This window comes from Acyrthosiphon pisum, chromosome A2 (genome assembly GCF_005508785.2).
Source record: "Acyrthosiphon pisum isolate AL4f chromosome A2, pea_aphid_22Mar2018_4r6ur, whole genome shotgun sequence".
Lineage (NCBI taxonomy): Eukaryota > Metazoa > Arthropoda > Insecta > Hemiptera > Aphididae > Acyrthosiphon > Acyrthosiphon pisum.
The window spans coordinates 89096569-89119142 of record NC_042495.1 but is presented as its reverse complement, the minus strand read 5'-3'; the positions used below and the strand labels follow the sequence as shown (position 1 = coordinate 89119142).

At 28.8% G+C, this 22574-nt stretch overlaps 3 protein-coding genes across 4 annotated transcripts in view; 2 read left to right on the top strand and 1 right to left on the bottom strand.

Moving 5' to 3' along the window:
* Positions 1-393: 393 nt before the first annotated feature.
* LOC100162400 (nuclear transcription factor Y subunit B-4) lies at positions 394-2940 on the bottom strand. Its single transcript, XM_001952521.4, has 5 exons — positions 2553-2940; positions 1454-1629; positions 1193-1390; positions 1067-1121; positions 394-972 (listed from the first exon to the last, which is right to left on the bottom strand). The coding sequence occupies exons 1-5, from the start codon at positions 2623-2625 to the stop codon at positions 875-877; spliced, it is 600 nt and encodes a 199-aa protein (XP_001952556.1). The 5' UTR covers positions 2626-2940; the 3' UTR covers positions 394-874.
* A 4965-nt stretch (positions 2941-7905) lies between these two features.
* The window catches only part of LOC100569935 (protein mono-ADP-ribosyltransferase PARP12-like), a 19144-nt gene continuing 4475 nt past the window's right edge, over positions 7906-22574 (top strand). Inside the window, exons 1-2 of one of the 2 annotated variants that reach the window (XM_003241535.4) lie at positions 7906-8152; positions 8756-8983. In XM_003241535.4, coding sequence (XP_003241583.1) covers positions 8789-8983 — 195 coding nt within the window. In that variant the 5' untranslated portion in view covers positions 7906-8152; positions 8756-8788. Of the gene's footprint in view, positions 8153-8535; positions 8984-22574 lie in introns of those variants that run through there. The other variant, XM_029490706.1, reaches the window with a different exon arrangement.
* On the top strand, positions 17382-18246 carry LOC100570034. The gene is made up of 2 exons (XM_003241536.4): positions 17382-17994; positions 18059-18246. The coding sequence occupies exons 1-2, from the start codon at positions 17483-17485 to the stop codon at positions 18210-18212; spliced, it is 666 nt and encodes a 221-aa protein (XP_003241584.1). The 5' UTR covers positions 17382-17482; the 3' UTR covers positions 18213-18246.

The following is a 22574-nucleotide window of genomic DNA, read 5'->3' as shown; positions in this document are numbered from 1 at the left end:
ATGCCACTGATCTGTTCTGCGGCTAAGTGCCTCAATATATTTCATCATATGTTTACTCAAATATTCGATAAAATCTGTACTTTCAAATGTATAATCAAATACTTTTAACATAAAAAAGTTATTTTTTTACCTTACACACATTTTAAAATTATATGATTAATTACCGTTTTTAGTATATTGTAATAAAACAATTATTTTAATATAGTTTTATAAATTTAGATTAAGTTGAATGATTGTAATAAATAGCTATTAATTATTAGTATTTTTATTCAATTTTAATCTCGATGAAGTTAAAAATTATTTCACACAAAATTTCTAGATAAATGAATAATAAATGTTAATAATAATAATGAAATTTGACTGTGATAGATTTTAAAGTCTAGGTAGCATTTGTTACGGTCTTAAGAAAATATATTATATTAATAAATGAACAGTTGTATTTACAGATAAAAAATATTTAAGTAGACACAAATAAAATGGAAATTGGCAACAACTGAACAACAAGAAATACAAATATAATAATTATTTATGTTCGTATTATGATAATGTCCATTGATGGTCACTCAAATAAACAGTTGTACTTCAAAATCTATGTACAATGCTGAATGCACATATTATATTATATATTTAGAGAATCTTATAGTACCTATAATGAATTTGCTTAAGTAATGTGGTATTGAATTTTCCAATCAGAAATACAAAAAAAAAAAATCTAAGTTTAGATCAATATTTTTATAGTACAACATATAGTATATAAAATATACTTAACTGAATATATCTTATATAAAATCTACAATTAGTGCAATACCTTATTTGCAATAATTATGGTTACAGTCTAATGACAGAGTAATAATAATAAGAAAAAAAAATTAAACTATACTATGTGGAATTGTTGAATTGGATCTTGATAGTAAATGACGGATTCACTTTGACTGTTTTGCCCAAATATTTTTGTATAACTTGTATCGTTGGCTATACATACATAAACAAAATAATAAATTAATAATATTAATATTGTAAAGCACATAATTAAGTCAGGGTAAATTTAACGAGACAAAAAACTTACAAAACACATCGTCCGACAGTTCTTCAATTCCAATTGATTTGTCTCCTTTTGTAGCCTTTAAACATTTCAATATTATGTATCAACATATTAAATTATTTTTAAGATAGGGAGAAAATATGACATTACCTCTCTATATTTTTGCAAATAAAGTTTCAAGGGTTCTACATAGTTGTCAAAACCTAAATTAGACATTGCATAGAGAATATCTTCTCCATTAATAGTCTTACGTTTTTCTTGGAAACATCTATCACTAGCTTCACTGGTTATGAAACTTATAAATTCCGAAACACATTCTTGTACACATTCTCGAGCATCTTTTGCTATCTATAGTAATTAATATTGTTACTTATTAATATGCAATATAATATTGTTAATTTATAAACAAACCTTTCCACCGTCTGGTATAGATTTTTTCATAATTTTTGCAATATTAGCAATAGGAAGGAATCTGTCTTGTTCTCGAAGTGGTTTGCCAAATTTAAGTTCATAAACTTCTCCTTGATTTGATGAGTCATCTGTATTGTCCAAAGTTACCATTTCCACGCCATCTTGCGTATCTTGTCCTAAAAAAATTTAATTATTAAATTGTAAAATCTGAAACAGCCAAGTGGAAATATATACTAACTGGGAATAACAGACATAAGATGTTATTTAACATACAATCAAATATATTATTAACATTTATGTAACTTGGGTGTATTGAGTATTCACAGGATGAATATATATTTTAGCATATTAAAAATTGCTTTTTGCCCAAATACAAATGAATTTGTGTAATATTATGATACATAAATGTTTTGGGTAAAAATTAAAATTATAAAGGTACAGGTATGTTAATGATTTCATCCAAAGACTGGCTTATAGAAATTATAGTCTTGATAATCTAACAAGTGGGATTTTGTATTAAAATTGAATTACTGCTAGATATGCTATAATTACTAACATTTTATCATAAATGATATTGTTTAGTTCGGTTTTTAATATTATGCTGATTGATTGGTATACTAATTTAAAATAATTCGTCAGACAGTATTTATATTATACTGAAATGTTGATAGGAATCTAAAATATATTTTTTATATACATCTCGGCATTGATTCTGAAATGTTAGGCTTTAATAGAAGAATTTTAATTCTGAAAATATTTGGAGTCGTCTGTATAGCGTTGTGAGGATTACCTGTTATCATACAGCTTGTATTAATATAGGCAGTCAGTAATAAAATTAACCTGTAATTTTATAGGTACTTGTAAACATTTAATGTTTAAATAATTTCATTGCAAATTTGCTTGGATTAACTAACTTATAAATGAATCATACAAGTACGCATTATATATTAATATTTATAATATTATTGTCTCCATACCAATTAAACCTCATAAGACTCAGAGATACAAGTAATAAATCTTTCCACAGCTGGTAACCTAAGCAATATCTGATTATAATATTGTGGCGTGTAGGTAAATACTTTTTATTTGGCCTACTAACCTTGGGATAAGAAATTTTGATGGTCGTCTGTTAAAAATTCTTCGGTCAGATCATCGCTGTCGCTGCTGTTCATCGTTAGATCGAGGTAAGATTGGACGGTCACCACGAAATTCACTCGTCGATAAAAAAAACCTACCACGCACCTAACTGCAATATTCCAAGTACAACGTACTCGACAGATAAAACAATTCGAGTATTCGTCACGAATATCAATCTAGAGACAACTCTGCGGTGCACGACGTAAGTTGTACCTAAGACAGAAAATGGTAAATACGAACTAGTAATCAGTCAATCAAAAGAGTTAATAGTTATTGTTGTTGTTATTATCACAATTACCACAATTACGGTCTTAGAAGATAAGGTCCAACAACGTCCTACCCTCCCGCCCGCCTATTACAATATTTCCTTTATGAGGCAACAAGGTTTCATAAGTTGCCGCAAAAGCGCGGCTGACGGTTAGACGTATTTTGAGGTTAAGAACTTATTTATATGTTACTAGGGTTTATTTTTATGGAGTACATTATGTTATTTTTATCGACCCACGGCTATATTATATAGTATCTTTAATCATACTTCGACCATATAAACTATTTTTTTTAGTTAGCTTATAATATATTATTTAGTTGTTATGGTCGAAGATTATTTAATATTTTGGTATATATATATTAATATATTATAGAGTACTATAATTCCATAACCTTAAAAAACGTTTACAGAGCAAAGCTCAATTGCACAGTGGTAAAATTTGGAAATTATAATTTCGAGCATCGAGCATCGAGCATCGAATAGTTGTTTTTAATATTACTCTCATGATAATAACAATTCTGCAGCACTTTTGACAGCAGTGGAATATTTATGTACTATTGTACTATATTAATATAATAATATTATCGCATATTATTATTATAGAGAGCGCACAAAGTTAGTTCAACAGCTGATTCTGAAAGTAATTTCAATTGCCATGTCGGGCATGTGATATTGCTTGTAGCATGATAGAAATAACTATAGTAGAATACTATGGTAGTATGTCTAAAATTGAAGAACCCGAACGCAATATGATGTTATTAAAAGATTTTGAAAATGAGGTTATAATCTTTGTTTGACAACAAATAACTATTGTTGAGTTTAAATAAACATTAATAATATATTATCTTCTTACTTTTTAGTTACTTGCCAAAGATAATCCACAGTTTGACGACTGTCTAGAGTATGTAACGGGATCTGTAGCTCGAAAATGCATTTACAAATACCATGATCTTGGGGAATCTTGATTAGGCAATCCTGATATGAACCTAAATTCATCATGGACAGAATATATTAATAAAGGATATTTAATAAAACCTTCAACAAAATTAATTGGAGCGGCAACAATCTTAGAGATCATATTTAAAGATTTTCATACCTGTAACAGTTTAAATAAATCACCAGGTATTATTTGAATTATTATAATTGTAAAAAAATAACTAATGCACTTCACAAAAATCTTTTCTGTAGGTGTAATGAAAATTGTTGCTGATGAACTTGCAAATAGAATAAAAAAAAAATAAATATTCCATATGAAGAGTTACACTGCTTGGTGAGAACAAAAACGTTTATCAGATTGAATAATCTAAATAACGAATTGTCAAATAAAGTAGTTACAACAAAAAGAAGCAAAATAAAGAAATTTACCTCGTGACTTTTTTTGTTATTGATTGTTGTTAATTACCAATAATAATTAATACTAAATAGTTAGAACACTAAAATGTTAAATGTAAACTTATAGCTTTTTATTCGCCATTGACTTCACCACAGTTTAGATCTTACCATACACTACAATCTGAATAATTAATTAATTAAATAATTATAATATATAGGTACTAAATACTCCATGAGTATTATGAACTATGATTATAAGGCAAATACATGAATTATATAATAATAACATTAATTATTATTACATAACAATGCTAAATTTTAATATAACTTCAAAGTCAATAATTTAAATTTTAAAATAAAAAATGTTCAACAGTTTAATTATCAGTTGATTTAAATGTCGACAAAAATGAGTGATAATAATCCTTGGCAGATGACGTTAGCAACATGCGCGCGGTGAAGTTGCTGTCATACCTAGTTATTTCTATCATGGCTTGTAGCAAAGCCCGTCGGGCAACCATTATTATATCTTTAATCGTGCTTTATTCACAGCAATATCATCAAATATACGTATAATAAGTAATATCATCATATAGGCTGTCGGGCCGTTTTCGCTCAGAATCGTTATTCTTGTACAATGATATTAGGTATATTATTGAATTCACATTTAACACCATCCATTTCAGTGACCCACTAGTAACCTACTGTACAGCAGAGTAACACCCACTTGTCCATCTTTTTTGTTTATTTTTCATGACGTTTTTGAAAACAATTGGGATACTATAACTGTTGATTTCCCGAAGTAACTAAGATAAAAGTCTTCTTATATACTTCTTCTATCTTAGTCCTAGCATTGAAGTATTGAATAATATTCAACTATGCGGTATCGTTGGGTAACACGCTTAAGTCCATTGGCGCAAATAGGTGGAGGCTTGGTGGGACTTAGTCCCCCCACATTTCTGCCAAGTCCCCCCAGTTCAAAAGTAAGTAATTAGTACAGAGCATATATAATTTTTAGAAAATATTATAGGAGGGGCTTTAGTCCCCCCAAAATAATTTGTCTATTTGCGCCTATGCTTAAGTCAGCATGGTTAGCATGTTATATGGTTGGAATAATAAGAGCGCGTGCACCAGACAGCTTTTGCCGTCGACGTGCGCAGAATGGCAGAACTGCAGAGTGCAGGACCATGTGTCCCGCAGCCCGCGCTGTAGGTTATTTTCTTGTCTGATGCCGAAACGCAGTATAATTAGCTACAAGCTTACAATGTTGAAACAATACAATCTAGTAATAAAATGTATCATGCATTTTTTATATTATATGCATTGTCTGACACAGCAAATACAATTTTTTTATCCACGCCCCATGTTTGTAAAACATTCTTTATTTCGTTACTAAGATTTTCACTTGTATGACTTTCACTATAAGGATGACAACTTAACAAAACTGACCTAAGTTCAAAATTTAGATCAATAAAATGTATAGTGATAGCCATAAACCCTTCTGTATTTCTAGAAGTCCAGCAGTCAGTTGTAATACAACCAGTTTCCAATTCTTCATTAATTAAAACTTTCATCGCATTCACACATGTTTCATATTCTGCTGGGATTAAAACTTTTGATATAGAATGGCGGTTAGGGATTTTATAATTAGGATTAAGTAAATGTACAAATTCTTTAAAACCTGGATCATCAACTACGCTAAATGGTTGCAAATCTTTTGTAAACAATTTTAAAAAAGAATGGTCCAATTTTTTTTGTGTATCAACTGACATTTTTTTTGGTATGTAGTTTGTAATCGCTAATTGTTTTCTTTTTAAAGGGTTTGGAATACTAACAATACTGTTCCTATCTTGTGCTTCAGGTTCGATTGGAATGTTTCTTTGATTGTCCAATTCTGTGCCATTATTTACACCAGATGTCGAAACCATAGACATAGGGTCATCAACAGTACTATCATTATCGCTAATTTCCTATTTAATGTGATCATATAAAAAAACATTTATATAATATTAAATGTGACTATATGTGTTTATTACTGTTAGTTTGACTTAAATATTTATATTTTTATATATTTACTCCTCTATAAGGAAAATTATTTCTAATTTCTTGGTGTTCCCCAAAAACATATTTATGATTCCTAAATTTTTACTTCTAAACAATTTTTTTTTACTATTGGTAGGTATTATGCCTATCATAATTATTTAATGTGCTATAAAAAATACAAATGATATTATTATACTTAATAAAAAAATGTTTTTTTTTATAAAAGAACTTTCAAGACTAATTTAAGAATATAAGATTAATTAAGGTAAATCATTTAAGTCAAACTAAAATATAATTTAATTTATATGATGCATACCTTTGTAGTAAATGAATATAATAAATGAGAATTATGTAAATGCTTTTTCAAGTTTGTTACACTTGTTTTATATGATAATTTTTTCCTACATAAGTCACAAGTGGCAAAATTTGAGTCAATTTTAGTAAAATGTTGCCAAATATTACTGGTTCTTTTATCTTGACTCATTTTTTTTAATTAAAAGAATACTTTAATGTAATAATAATTACTGGTGGGTATATAAACTATAAGAATGTAGACAATTTTACTTTGAATAAAGACAAAGACCACACTACACAGTTTACAGATTAAAGGCGGTACAGACATCAGACACCAATATAAAACCTATATTGTTGCACAGTATTTACTATTTAGAGCCTGTAAAGACATGCAACTACTTGTATGAATATTGTTTGTATAATAGTGCAAAAAGTGTAGTGACTATTGTGTTATATACTTATAACCTATCTATTTGACATTTTATAAAATAAATTTAATAATGTGTACAACAACAAAGGTATAATCAGTTCTTCAATATTATAAATCTTTTAATTTTTATAATTACATATGTTTTTACAATTATATAATTGTTAAAATTCATAAAGTAATAAAAAGAACAAGATTTTAAAAAAAATGTATTTATTATTTATATTTTAAATATCTGGTTTTTCATTGTAATTCGGGGTCCTGGGATCTTCCTCATTTACAAATGCCGGATGTTTTCGTTTCAAATGACCTATTAAATATAGATCAAATTAAGTATAGGTACAATACTTAATAAGATAGGTAATAATATAATATCTTAAAATGTATATACATATAGCCATTAGCCATTAGGTACCTTTTAAGTTTGATGTATTCTCATAATACTTAAAATATTTATTGCAAATCTGGCAAACAACATTTTTATCGGCATTTTTTTTTAAATGATCCCAGACTACAGAAAGCTGTCTGATACCAGGTACCATTGAATTAAAAAAGCAAGTAGAAACTGGGGATCTGTATTCTATATGAAAATGCGAAAACCTGCTGAGAACATAAGGAACTGACTTACACAAAATAATATAATATTTTTAATTTAAAAAAAAATGAATCGTATTTATCCAATTAATTGTATTAGATAGGTACTTATTAAGAAGTAAGAATGTGAATTGTGATAGGTATGCGATGCAATGCATTAAAAATATAAGAATATTGTATGGTATAAACTATATATTACATAGAGTAAAGAATATAATATAATATTTAAATATATTATGTCATTAATCATTATAATATCATAATTCATAGAAGTAGCAACTGCTATTATATTGTTAAAATTAAATATTAAAAGCGTAATACGAGAAGTAGCAGTCACTGCTATTTTCACTGCTACTTTTTCAATAGCAGTAACAATTGCTACTGCTACTTAAAATAAATCACAGTTTACCATCTCTATAATAAATAGTATAATAATATCGTTCTGTGATAATATACAAGTGTACAACCTCTGTGGCGGCTAACTAAAATACAAAATCCATCATCCAGTTCAGATCGCGCATATTCGCATTGTACGAGTCTCCGGGGACCGAAGTCCTATTCGGTGTTTAGTGCGTGACAAGAATCAGTCGGCCAGGTCGTCTATTTGGTAAGCGTACGATTATAAATATTATGACTAAATAGAAATAATTTATTTTGTCATGATAAATATTAAATAATATACAAGAAGTACAATTAGGAGATAGGTATTAATATTTAGTATTTACGTACCTATGTTGTTCAAGTGTGATTGTTTGAAATCGTCAAGTCCTTCAAAAGTTCAAAAACATCCTAATTATTGGTTGATGTATTTAATTATACGGTATACACTGCTTTTTTATTTATCAATTATTTATTTCGTGAGCAGCACCAGAAACACTTAAAATATCAAAATATATAACATGTATAAAATTTCAAAATGGTCATCAGTGATAAAACTCAAAAATATAAACAAACACTTAAATAAATACAAATACATTATTTATATAAAATAGAGCAAAAGTTCTTCAATTACTTATATCCTTTTCTCGGTATACGCCATACGGTCAATATAGGGTTCATGTTACAGCTCTAAATCTAGGTTTTGTATCCGTTCCACACCTTCTTACTTCTTCACCAAGTGTATATCTTCTATGGTGCCTTTAAATGCTCGAATCGGACATTCAGTGGTGATGTGTTTCTTATCAATAATTTGTATGTTTTCTCTTTAAAGCTCACCGCTTGTACAGGATCTGCAGTGATTCAAATGAAGATGATGTCCTCACAAGGTAGTACCTTCAGTAAGTCAAAGTTTACTGCACACGCTACTGTACTTTTAAAACTTCACTACCGTAACTCGCCGTTCCGTCACTATGATGACACAGTTAGTCCACTCCTAGACGACGTGAACATGAAAGGGTACGAACGAGTCAAAGGCTTAATTCATAAGACTTATCCTCAAGTGAGTGCCATTATATACTACAACGATTCACAGATGACCGTATAGGTATAGTGTATAGTACCTACCATTGTAACATATGGTTGTTGGTTATTACTTGTTAGTACCTATAGGTATTATTAAACTATTTAAATTACAACTATCCTATATGGTGGAATAATAGATAATTTTTTATTGGATTTTCCAATGTATATATGACATCAATTTATAAATTAAATACAGCACATAACTGTAGGGACATAGGGCACATAGGGGACAGTTAATTTAAATAAGTTTATCACAAATGTATAATATCATTATTATTCACATAATATATTCAATATATTAGTATGTATATTTATTAATTATGTAGTACCTATTTTGCTATAATATATATAGCCGCATTATGTTTATGTATTACAACTATACACAATAAATCTTTAGATAATTACTAGGTATAAGTGTATTACTATAGTATTTAACATTTGTATTACCTACTTATATTATTAACCAAAAATAAAAAATGAATATGTTTTTAATTTATATTAATAACTTTATTAGGCTATAATCAGAAAAAATGAATAAGTAAACCGATGAAAAGTTTTTAAGAAACCTAGCTTTTAAGCTATAACAAATTAGCATTTAGTTACCTATATGAAAGCATACATATAATGTATCATATAATGATCTTAACTTAGCTTAGATCCCAGTTATATATTAAATAATCAGTATATTAAACTATAATTTGTAACTCATATTGTTTGTTTTACACATTAGTACATTACCTATTTAAATCTGGATCAAACAATTTTATTTTTAATTACATTTTTCTATAATCAACAGATAATAATAAAATGTAATTGAAAACATATTTTTTTCCAACCTCTGAAAAACTATAGTTTAAAATATAAATTTGACATAGTATTGCCGGCCGTCATGTGGCGTGGTAGTAATTATCAACAATGGGAGCTGTAAAGGTATACAATATGAAAATTACAGATAACCGCCTGTAGTCACATAGCAGTCAAGTAGTAAAGTTGATCCAGTTGTAAAAAAAACAATTTAAATTCAAAAATTATAAATTTTTAAATAGAATTTATGAGAATTATAACTTGTTAAAATCTAAGTATTTTTTTAAAAAGTTATTACTTAATGAATGTCATTAAAAACTTTTGTCATTTTAAAAACCATAAAAATAATTTACTTGAGACTAAGATACACTTTTTTAGAATTAAAAGTTTTCTAAATCCAAATTTAAAATTTGTCTATTTTGAAGTTTTCAAAAAAAAAAATTAAAGCTTTATTTTTAGTATTAAAAAAATAAAAATAAAAAATGTAATATTGTACTCTCAGCACAAGATTCAATATAGTATAAATAAAAAAAAACTATTTTGATTAGAACTAAAGTTATTTAATTTGTCAGGTCTGTATTATAGCCAGAAAGAAAATAAAGCCAAAAGGTTAAACACCATATATTACATTTTTGAATATTATCTAACAGCAATGATTTCCATATGCCTGATACATCTATTATTAATATTTCAATTAATGATGATGTGTTAAATAAGTTTATCAACATTGAAACTGAGAATTATAAAACATTTGTGTATGACAAAGTGGTAGAACTATTGTCAAAATGGTAAAATAAGTCTGGGTTACTAAAAAAAATGTCCTAGTATTATTAATAATAAGAGTTAAGACAATATTTTTAAATGATTTACTTCTCCTTTGAAACTGAGGTAACTGAGGTACGATGAAAACTGGTTATTCTATAAATGTTAGTTTAACACACACTGTGTATATTTTTAGTAATTCAAATACCGATCATAAAATGTTATAAGCTTTTAAAGCTTAGGTACATTAATTAAACCACTATTGTAAAAACTGTTGTAGTTTATTATAGAAATAATGGTTCACTCTAAGGAGGAGATGTTATTATTAAATAATTTCTAGAAATAAACTATATTAAAATCTATAGAAAAAGCTAGAGAAATTGAGCTACAAAATAAATGTTTATTATACCTCTTTGAAAGATTCAGAAAATATATTAAACGGAAATTATAATTTTATCTAAAGCCAAATGAGGAAAGATAAGCTTACATAGTTTGATCAAATTACTGATCAATATTACTTTGAAACGGTTAACCCTCTTGAAAGTGTTGCTGGAATACAGAAGTTAGGAGTAATTAATTTAAGTTTGTCTGGTTGCCATCCTAATTTTTCTTCTAATATAGAAAACATTTGAATGCTTTTATTGTTTAACACTACTGAGTACCAGGTGCAGCGTTTAGGGAGAGGCCATAGTGGCCATGCCCCCTAGACATCATAAACTACATATAAATAATAATTTCTTTTAGAAATTTGTATAGAAGTTCAGTGTTTATAATTTATGATCAAGGCCTACAAATGTTATTATAGGATAAATGTTTTTCCCTCTGTATGGGCCTAAGTGGGTAAATGATTAAAAGTAAAATTTTTGGACCAAAAGGATATTAGCTACTTATTAGAAATTAGAAAGATTTTAGAAATCAGAATTTATTTTGAGTTTTTCTTGTAGTAATTGTATAATTTTATCTGTAGGAATCGGTCGAAGAGTATTACTTAATGCTGAAATAACGCTAACCTAATGTTTCCTGAGAAAATCGATTATTTAGTCCATTTATCATGTCATCTAATGCTACATAATAAAAATTTATCTTTATTTAGAATTTAGAACATCATAAAAAAACATGATATTTTTTGTTTTCTCACTTCAGGAATTATTATATAATGTTGTGAGCAAAGTTAAACAGTTTCTTAATATATATTATTTAATAATAAATAATGTATCTTTAGATCTGAACTTTTGAATGTTTACTTTTAGTGGTGCCATTAAGGATACCTACAGCTGTTAAAAGATTAATAATTTTTGACTGAAGGCTACTATTTAATTCACAATTATCATAAAAATTGAGTGCATCATATTAAATAAAAAAATTTAATCAAATGATTTCATGTGCATTACAATACCACGAGCTTTAGCTCTAGCTTCTGATACAGTTGTCTCTTTATATATTTCTTCGAGAGCAAGTATTAAAGCAGAATAATTGGACTTGGCAGCTGATACAGCTTCATATCTGCATGCCCATCTAGTTGTCGACAAGGATTTAAGTGAGCATAGTTTTATATTAATTTTGGTTGCAAATTTTTCTAATACAGCATGCCTCATACAAGACCCTTCTAAGAAAGAATAAATTAGTTGTACTGTACCAAAAATATCGAATAATACTACATTTTTTCTTTCGATTGAGTCTACTAAGACTAAGTTCAGGCAATGTGCATAGCAATGTACATAAAATATATTTTCATTTTTTTCTTTACACTTCATTTGAACACCGTTATGACAACTAGACATGTTAGCAGCTCCATCAAAACATACAGAAATAACGTTTTCCCAAGATACACCAATATTTTCTACAAAATTATTTAAAACTTCAAAAATAGACTGTGAATCAACTTTTAAAAGACGTTGCAAGCCCATGAAATATTCAACTGGTTTATTCAAACTTGTATCAAAAAACCGAACTACTATAGACATCTGCTCGTGATGACCACAGTCACTGGTTTCATCAGCAATAATCGAAACATATTTATTTTTGTGCATAGATGAAATCTTTCGAAGCATTACATTATATATTGACTGTATTATATCATTTTGTGTTCTATTACTGGTGTATGAAGCATTTCTGGGACCTTTTTCCAAATGGTTAGACATAACACTATCATACTTTTTCAACAAAGAAACTAGGTAGTTCCAGAAATAAACCTCTGTTGTTACTGCCTTCTTTCTCATTGTGGCCTCTAAATGCTTGACCACATTTACCAAGTAACATTATTAAATCAATAATTCGTACCAAATATGTACGATTTTGTATACGATTGGCTTCACACTGTTTCAAATTTTCTTTTTTAGCATTGTCCAAAACCTCGTCAATAGGTTTTCCAGAGATATAATAAGATAACGAAGATGCACTAGTAATGTGAGCATTTGATAATTGATGTTTGTTAAGGAGTTTTGTTGCATTAGCCCAGTTCTCAAAACCTTTAGTTGAAAAAGATTGTTCAAGTTGACCATTATTTAAGTTATTAGATTTAAAATCAATATGCAGAATTTTGTTTCACACTAAACTCTATCCATTTGTACTTCTGAAAATACTGAACTTGAAAACTACGATACTGATTTCCTATTTTTGTTTTTGGATATAAACTCAAGATTGGTTGGTAAGGACCCTGCAAAATTCTTGCTTTAAGCTCATGACGGTTTTTCGGAAGGAGCAGAGAAGGATCGTTAGGGTGACATATCATTTGTATACCTGCGAAATGTTTTTGTTCAAGTTCATTTATAATTTTGACAAAAACTTATTATAATTAAAAAATAAAAGATTGTAAAAAAAATAGTTACTGTAAAATTTACCATTAAAATCTACAAATCTATGTACTAGTAGTACTACAAACAAAATTAAAACAGCACAGCAATTACATCAATAAAAAGAAAAGCCAATATATCCAAAACTATACGTAAAACGTAACAAACGTAAAACAATATTCACTTACCCACATAGAATATAGATACAATATACAACATATAAACACGAATACACAATGTACACAATATCCTACATAAAACACAAACAGACAAATGTTAAAATATTAAAAATTATTGATGATATGCATACCTAATTGATCACTTGAAGTATCTTGAAGATCTAAAATAATGTAAATATTAGCTATAGCGCACTATTTGTTATAAGTTAATAATTTAATTATTTATACCAGTAAATTCTACTTCTGTCGGTGTGATTTGAACTGGTTGGATGGGACATACTGGTAATGAATCCACCTCTATTGCAGTTGAAGCAGTTGGCACTAAGGCAGTAGGGCCTACGTTGATGGAGTATATTATAAAACAATATTGAATAAGTATAGATATTAGATATCTAATATGATACCTACTCATGAGTTTTTTTTCTAAATAAATAAAAACATAATAAAAAATATACTTACCGCTTTCCAGAATAGAATCTTGATTCTTGTTTTTTGTTTTTAAAAAATCGAACAAAGTCGATTGGTTGTTTCTTTTATGCATTCTGTATGAATTTAAATAGTAACAATTTATAAATTACCACAATTATTATTTACATGACATTAGATTATCAATTTATCATTATCACGACCAATATTAAGCGGATTTTTATGGAGGTACCAGCACAGAATTATGTGGTACCAGTTTCATACATATTATAGTCCGTCATGTCATGTTATTATCAACAATACAACATATCAGTGTGGCCACTCTACAAGAATAAACTTATTGTAAAATATTTCAAAATAATATATTAATACATTTAATTTGTAATGTTTCTTATCTTGTAAATTTTAACTACTAACAGTACTAACTATTGTTAGTTAGAAAAAATAAAAACTATGAGTGTTTGCAGCCTGTAGGTGTTGCTATAGCATACCCTGCAACACCCGTGCTCACACCTATGGTTGGCACTGAAAAAATATCAAATGTAAAAAGATATTCACAAAAACATAAAAAACATATAAATGTAAGTCGCCCTAAACGTATTGCTCAATATAACCAGTATATGGGTGGAACTGATCAGATGGATCAAAACATAGCCACTTATAGAATTGGAGTGAGAAGTAAAAAACGGTGGTGACCAATTTTTACTTGGCTATTGGAAATTCCAATGAACAATAGTTGGACATTGTACAAAAAAGCCAACTCTAAACAAATTACCCAGTTGGATTTCTGCCGTGAATTAGTGCAAACATATTTACAAAGATATGGGGTAGCTCGTATAGGTGCAGGAAGACCTTCAAGATCTTTGTCATCATCCGACAGTCGTGTTTCCGATGATATTAGATATGATCGTATGGACCACTTAGTTTCGTATACTCAAGAGAAGAAAATAAAGAGGTGTGCAATAGATGGTTGTAAATCAGAAGGACGGACAATGTGTGTCAAATGTAACGTTGGACTATGTATCGATTGCTTCGTTAACTTCCATAAAAAATAAATGTATTTACAACTATTCAGTTAATGTAATATTTATAATTATAAAACATGTCAGCACCTACTTCATTCCATATATGAGCTATGGTAAATTATTTTGTGACATAATTAAATTTTAACTTTAAATACTAAAGTAATACCTATTTGTTTTTTAATCAAATTTGTTGTTTATGTTACATATTATCTACTAGAACCTACATTAAAAAAAGCTGCAAAAGGAAAATTGTTTGATTGATTCAATAACCATCGAAGGGAATTTAGGAAAGCTGGTGTCATTTCATGTCATTCAAGAGGGACCACAACTATTGAACCAAATTTTCTGAACATAAACACATCAGTCAATTCAGGTAAATAATATTAATGATTTAAATAGGTCATTCGTCATTGTTCTTAAGTTATTAACCCATATTTTAATTTAAACAAAATTTTAATTTAAACAAATTTTTAATTTTAAACTTTGTAATTTATTCACAATATTATATTATTTATGTGTTTTATATGTATAATATAAATCTTATAATTTTTATAGATATACTAATTACTAAGTGTATGCAAAGCTGAGCAAGTTGGCCAATATTTTTTACTAGTTTCAGTTAAATTTTCCTTAAAAAAACAGAACAAAACTAGGTTAAACTTAATTTTGAAATATAATTTAATTTGAGTAACTAATAGTTAGGTAACAAATTTCCAAAAAAATAATAACCGAGTTAAGTTAGAAGTTACTTTTTTTAAAATTGCGCTGTAACCATTCTCTTACAAGTATTTTGTACTCATTGAAAAGAAATTTACTTGTTATTATTTTAATTTTGGTACAGTCATGAATATATATGACCTAGCATAATAAATTAAAAACAAACAAACCAAACTTTTTTGTATATTATATAACCATTTTGTATTACTTATATACGTAACTACATCAGAGTAGTAGTTCTCATCATTAGTTAGGTCCACCGTTCTTGCAATTGTATTATAATCAAGTAAAAATAACCAAGACTTTATAAACATAGTAATTTTTAGAGAAAATATAAATACCTAAATTTGATTAAACTTCCTAAATTTCATAATTTTATATAATCTTATCATAACTTTGAGTATATTATATAGCTCTGCAGCTATGTGTTTATGTTTGAATATTCCATTTTGCTTTAGATATAGAAGATGTTGAAGAACCTATTAAATGGTTGAATAACTCATCTGATCCCTGGCATTTAGTAGAAAAGTATTGGGATATCACCAAAAGCTATAGACTAAAAAATTTATTAAATTCAGAAACTTATCAAGTGAAAAAGATATATAACAGTTAGAGGTGATCTTTAAAAATTACTTTTATTGTGTAATTTTGTAGTAAATTAAAAATTAAGTTATTTCAAAAGTAGGTATAACATTAATATTTATGTATGTTTATTTATACTGATGTTTATTGTATACCTATTAAGTTTTTACTTATTTATTAATTATTAACCGCACTATTAGTATTTGTATATTGTATATTATGTAACTATTAGATTTTATATTTTATATTGCATACTTTTATTCAGTCATATTATTTAGTCCATATATAATTTAGACATATTATTATGTTATATTATGTATGTAATTTTATTTGTGTCCTAATTATTATAATTTATATTTATTGTACCTGTAATTTTGCTGTATTTTTGGGCCATCGCCCCTTGTACCTATATATTAATTATGTTAAATTACTGTATTATTGTTGTGTGCTGTACTAAATAAGGAATTTTTATTCCGTATATTAATAAACAAATACAAATATTCAACCTATAACGATGCGGCAAAGTGGGGGAAATAGTGCCTCTGACCAGTAATGTTCTACTGTGGGCCGGAGTATAGTCTTAACAAATAAAAAATAAAATAATAAGGGACCTCCTAATAAGAAATAAATTTGAAGAGCTATATTTAATCAATAGATTAAAAAAATTAAAAATTTTACTATGAAAATTCTTAAAAAAATATAATTATAAACGTTTTTGATACTTTTACATATTAGGTTGCTATTTAAAAATAAAAAATGTACCTATTGTGTTTTTTCCCTGCAGAAATGACGGTTGGTACAATAAGGGGTTAAATAATATGTTGAAATATTATGAACTTTTGATACTCCAAAAATGTTAGTTGTTAACACTTTTTGAAATATTGAGTATCTTACGTTAGATGTTAAATGGATTACTTTGTACGTAAAATGTACTTATTATATGCCTTATTTTCTAATTAAAATCATGTTATCATTATAAATAGGTACCTACCGTACATTTTAGTAGAAATTATTATTTAAAATATTCGTTGTTTGAAAATTAAACCGTTGTTGAGACGTGTAGCTGGCTAGTCATTGTTGCTAACGATGGTGACATATTTTGAATAAATTAAACAAAATTTAAATACTCAGTCTTAGACGAAAAATTATTCAATCGATTTTTAAAACCCAGCATATACTAAAACAAACAATGAGTGAATTATCGAAGGTCAAACTGATTTCAAGTGACATGAAAAAGACTCAAAGTGGAAAAAGACACGTAGTTAAAAAAATCTACCGAAAGGTCGCAGAAAAACAAATGGATGGTATTGGAAAACTGTCAGTGAACGTTGGAACCAACCACGCAATAAATGCGAACACGGAAGCGAAACCCAAAATACAACAGAAAGCATTAAATGCCCCAAAAAAAGCTGTTAAAAAATTGATCTCGCAATCGGTCACGAAATCACCGGCGCAAAAACCGTCTACAAAAAAAAACCTGTCCACAAAACAACCGTTAGACAAAATTCAAAAGCCTCACTCTAACAAGAAGTCTCCAGGGGTGAGAAATCCAAATTCCACCACCGTCAATAAAGTTGGAACGAAGAGGATAAAACCAGCGAAACGTGTAATAAAAGCAATTCCGATGATTGTTACATTGTCGAGAGATACAACGTCACGCCAGGAGGACGGAACGAAGCTCACTAATCCAGCTGAAAAACAGTGAGTAAACACGTTGACAAATTCGTTCAATTTGTTTAATTTAAAATACAATTACGTTTACTAGGCCAGTAAAGGTCAAGCGAGTGTTGAGGAAAAAACTTTTGTCATCGTTGAATGGGAAAACTACGAAACCCAAGAACGTAAATTCGATGGCTGTAGAAACCATACCCATAAGTAACAATGCGAAACTGTTTCCGGCCATGACCAAACAAATATGACAAATTATTTAAAAATATATATAAATTAAACATACATTTTAAACGCGTTTATATTGGTGTAATATAAAATAGATCCTATTTACATATTGTCAATATGAGATTAGAGTTGCGGAAGACTAAAAATACGATGTTGTAGGAATCTATATATGTTTATGCGTGGCCGTGTGGGTCTCGTGGACTCAGGCCAAAGGACAGCGAATCTTTCAAATACCATGCATCCATTAAGCTCTAGAGCTCTATACCTGCGAATGTCTGCGCATGCGCTCACTAAATATCTCTCTCTATCTCTTTACTCGACGCGTGATAATAATAATAACAAAAAAATATAAAAATGTAAGTATTATTATTATTAAAATACATACCCTACATTAAAAAAGGTGTATGTACAAGTAGAACAATTTATTCAAGTACATAATATATAATATTATATAATATTATATAATAGTATTATTCAATAATATTAAACTATCCTTCTCGAAAAAGTCAGGCGTGCCTAAAGAGAAAGTGCTGCTGCCCGAGACATGGTTATACAGCGTGCGAACGTGCGAGCGTGCTGTGGCCTTGGCATAGAGCAGTGGTTCCCAAACTTTTTTAGTCACACAATTATTATTTTTTAATCAGTATTTTCTCGTGAAACTCCAAGAAATATATAATATTAAGTTTTATTTTCTTGTATTCTATGGGGCATGTGTAACATGCTATATATATAGGAGTAAGAATAATAAGATATTCTGATGCCGTAACTAGGGAGAGGGTGATTAACGTCATAGGATGTGTGTGTTATAGTCCGGGCAACGAAAACTGGCCGGTGAACGTTGTGACTCTAGCGGCCATTTCCGGGCGGGCGGGTTAGGCGGGTACGACAAGCGGGATGGCGGATGGGCGGGCAGGCCACGGGGGTCACCAGCCAGTTTTCGTTGCCCGGACTATAGTACTGTGTTTAGCACTAATCTAGTAAGGTGGCAGAATCAGGGGCCTGATTAGGTGCTATGCTGTTGATGTAGACGACTGTAATTTGGATTTCCGTTTTTATGCAAAAACGTCGGTTTACTACAACAGATTAATTTGATGTTATAATATATAAAAATAAAAAAGCAGGTAAGTGTTTGTCACTCTGCTGTACAGTAGGTTACAAGTGGGTCATTGTATAATGGATTGTATTAAACTTGAATTCAATGATATTCTATCATTGTATAAGAAAAACGATTCTGATCAGAAGTAGCATTACCTGAGTAGCAATTTAAGTGCAGTGAATATGTAAGTAGAATGTAAGCGATGCGTTGGCACGGTGCGAATGTCGGTTCAATTTCAGTTCAGTGTATAGTGTTTTTAGTCAAAATGAATACCGAATTTTTACATGGGTTGCACCGTGCCCTAAGAGTGCTAGTGTCGGTTCACACACCGTGCAACTTACTGTTTCATAACTGTTAATTAGGATGATATATATAACCGTGCACACACTGATTATTGTTCAGTGCTAAAACCGTGTATACACGGAATCTTTTTACGGTGTTCCTACCGTGTATACACGGCATTTTGTATGGTGTTGTAACCATGAAATGTAAAAAAGTTGATTAAAAAATTTAAAAAATATAGATAATTTTTTTGAAATAGTTCTAAATAAAAATAATTAATACAATTGTACAAATTAAAAATTTTGGAAATTTTTAAGAATAAAATGAATTAATAATTATTATAGTGAGTAATACTGTGATGGATAGCCAAACTTGCAATTGAAACCTCGAGGCTTTCATTTGACTGCAATGGTGAGTCTTCATCAATCATCAGAGGCATCTACACTAGAAATACTAGATTCATAAGAGGTATCCACCGATGAATTTGTATTGTTACCATGTAATTCATTATTTTCATTTTGTAATGAAGTATTTTTCAAATTTATTGTACTGGTACAATATTTGTTGTATTTAAGGGCAATACATTATCTTCTTAATTTTTACTACTCGATGAAAATAGTTCTGAAATAGAAAGAGCCGCTCGTTTTCTACGATGGTATCTAGTAGCTTTAGACCTATATATTTTATACATAATTTACTATCAGTTAAGCCACATCATCTCTATTAATTCAATAAAATTGTACAATTTTGGGTACCAATCTGAACAGAAATGAATGTTTCTCATTTAGTAAATCTAAATATATATGCTAAACTATAATATAATATACAAACTACAAAGTAATTAAATTTAAAATGTATACCTAATTGATTGTAATAAAACTTCTTTAAAGTTTGAAATATTGTTATTATTTAAAAGTGTTAAGTAGCATAGGTACCTACTTGTTATTATTATACATATAATTATGAAAAGGATAAAAAACTATTAGTATCTATATGACTATATATGTACATTGTACATATATAAGAAATATATCTAATATATTATGTATTGAACTCCTAAAAATACACATAACAATAACGTGTTACAGTTTATTATGAAAAATTGATTTTATATTTAAAAATTAATATTTCAGTTAATATTCATGTTTAAGTTTAATATTGAATAACGCCAATGATATATTATAATTTACAATTTCCAATGTTAAAACACCCACGTGTTCATTAACTCATAATACTGCATACCATAATATACATGGTGCTAAATGCATAATAAAATAATGAAAATACTAATAATAACAATATTATGGGTAGTTTTATTATATTTAGGTATCATATTAGAAAAGTAGAAAAAAATGCTAAATACCTACATCGCGATCGAGTGTAAACACAATAGACTAGAAAAATATGTATTTGGAAACTTCGGCGGGCGTTAAGCGTTCACCATGTGTGCGTTGTTTATTAACTATTAACAGTTAATGTTACGTGAGTTATATGCTCGCTGTGTACTACTGTACTAGCCATATATGTATGGCATTGATTATTAAATTAAAGGTGTAAGCAAATACTATAATATAATATAGTATTAAATAGTATAAGTAACAATATTTTATTTTTATTTTTATAAGAAAATATACAATCTGTACCCTGAGGCATAATAAGAATATGGGCCAAATTACAGTGACATTGAAAAATATGTTGTTGGAAGAAGCCACCCAGTGATGACACTTCCTAATGACTTGAAGTAACAATATACATATTATAAAGTAGGTTACTCATTCCATGTGATAGGTGTACTTAAATATTGCAGTATATTTGGCGTCGAATGTCGGTGATTGGTGGATAAGACACTTTCAGAAGTATAATTGTCGCACTAAGCACTTTCAATTATAATTTAGGGGAGACTGGGGCACATTTGAATGCGGGGTAGACTTGAATTGGTTTTAAACATAGGTTCCTATTGATCTCATAAATTGTATTTTCATTTTAAGAAAATGGTAAGAAGTTATATTAAGAAAAGGAAAGTTAATGTCGAATTGGAGGAGAGGAATATCGAAGAGGTAATAAAAGAAATACAAGATGGCAAATGTACCAAAAGAGCTACAGAAGACAATGGTGTTAAGTACACATCAGAGTAAAAAAGTTAAAAACGCCTGAAGGTGAGTGGATACCTCAAGAAGTACCCAAATTTAGCTCAAAATATACAGAGTAAAATACACCAAGTTTTTACCCAAGTTCAAGAATCCCTCCTTGTTGAATACATAATAAAATGTTCAAAAACTAACTATGGTCTAACTTGTAAACAAATTCGAAAATTAGTTTATGATTATTCTTTAAAATCAAACATTAAGTTGCCCAAAGCATGGTCAGAAAATTGTATAGCTGGTATTGATTGGTTGTTAGGATTTATGAAAAGTCACCCTAGCTTGTCAATCAGAAAACCGGAAAAAACAAGTTTAGCCAGAGCAACTTCTTTTAACAAAAATAATGTGATGACTTTTTTCGATCTTTATGAAAAGGCATTAAGAAAATTTCCAGTGTGAAGTGACCGTATTTTTAATGTAGATGAAACTGGCGTTTCAACAGTACTTGATCCACCAAATGTTGTTGCTAAAAAAAGAACAAAACAAGTTGGACAATGTGTCTCAGCCGAACGGTGACAGTTAGTGCAACTGGTCAAGTTGTTCCACCAGTTTTTATATTTCCTAGAGCTCGCTTAAGGGTCCTCCATACTACTGAATTCTAAGGAACATTTTATAGGCAACTTCTTATACAGTTAGCAATTAGCCTTGTCGTTGTATTAGTCGTAAATTATCGTTAGTAGTAGTAACCCGCATAGAACAATGCCAACTCACCACCCAGCCCATAGATACTAGTCAGACGTTGGTCGCGGCGGTCACGCGATGTCTTCTTGGAATAAGTCCCGTTCATTGTTTCCGTACGTAATGATAACAATAATAGTCACTCGAATTTTTTTTGATATTCAGTATTTACCGATAACCATCGAGAA

Excerpts from the sequence above, each read along its gene's own strand:
- LOC100162400 (XM_001952521.4), bottom strand. The coding sequence starts at position 2,625 with ATGAACAGCAGCGACAGCGATGATCTGACCGAAGAATTTTTAACAGAC. Across the intron at positions 1,391-1,453 it reads CTATACCAGACGGTGGAAAG|ATAGCAAAAGATGCTCGAGA; the intron begins GTTTGTTTATAA and ends TAATTACTATAG. Across the intron at positions 1,122-1,192 it reads ATTTGCAAAAATATAGAGAG|GCTACAAAAGGAGACAAATC; the intron begins GTAATGTCATAT and ends AAATGTTTAAAG.
- LOC100570034 (XM_003241536.4), top strand. The coding sequence starts at position 17,483 with ATGAGTGAATTATCGAAGGTCAAACTGATTTCAAGTGACATGAAAAAG. Across the intron at positions 17,995-18,058 it reads ACTAATCCAGCTGAAAAACA|GCCAGTAAAGGTCAAGCGAG; the intron begins GTGAGTAAACAC and ends TACGTTTACTAG.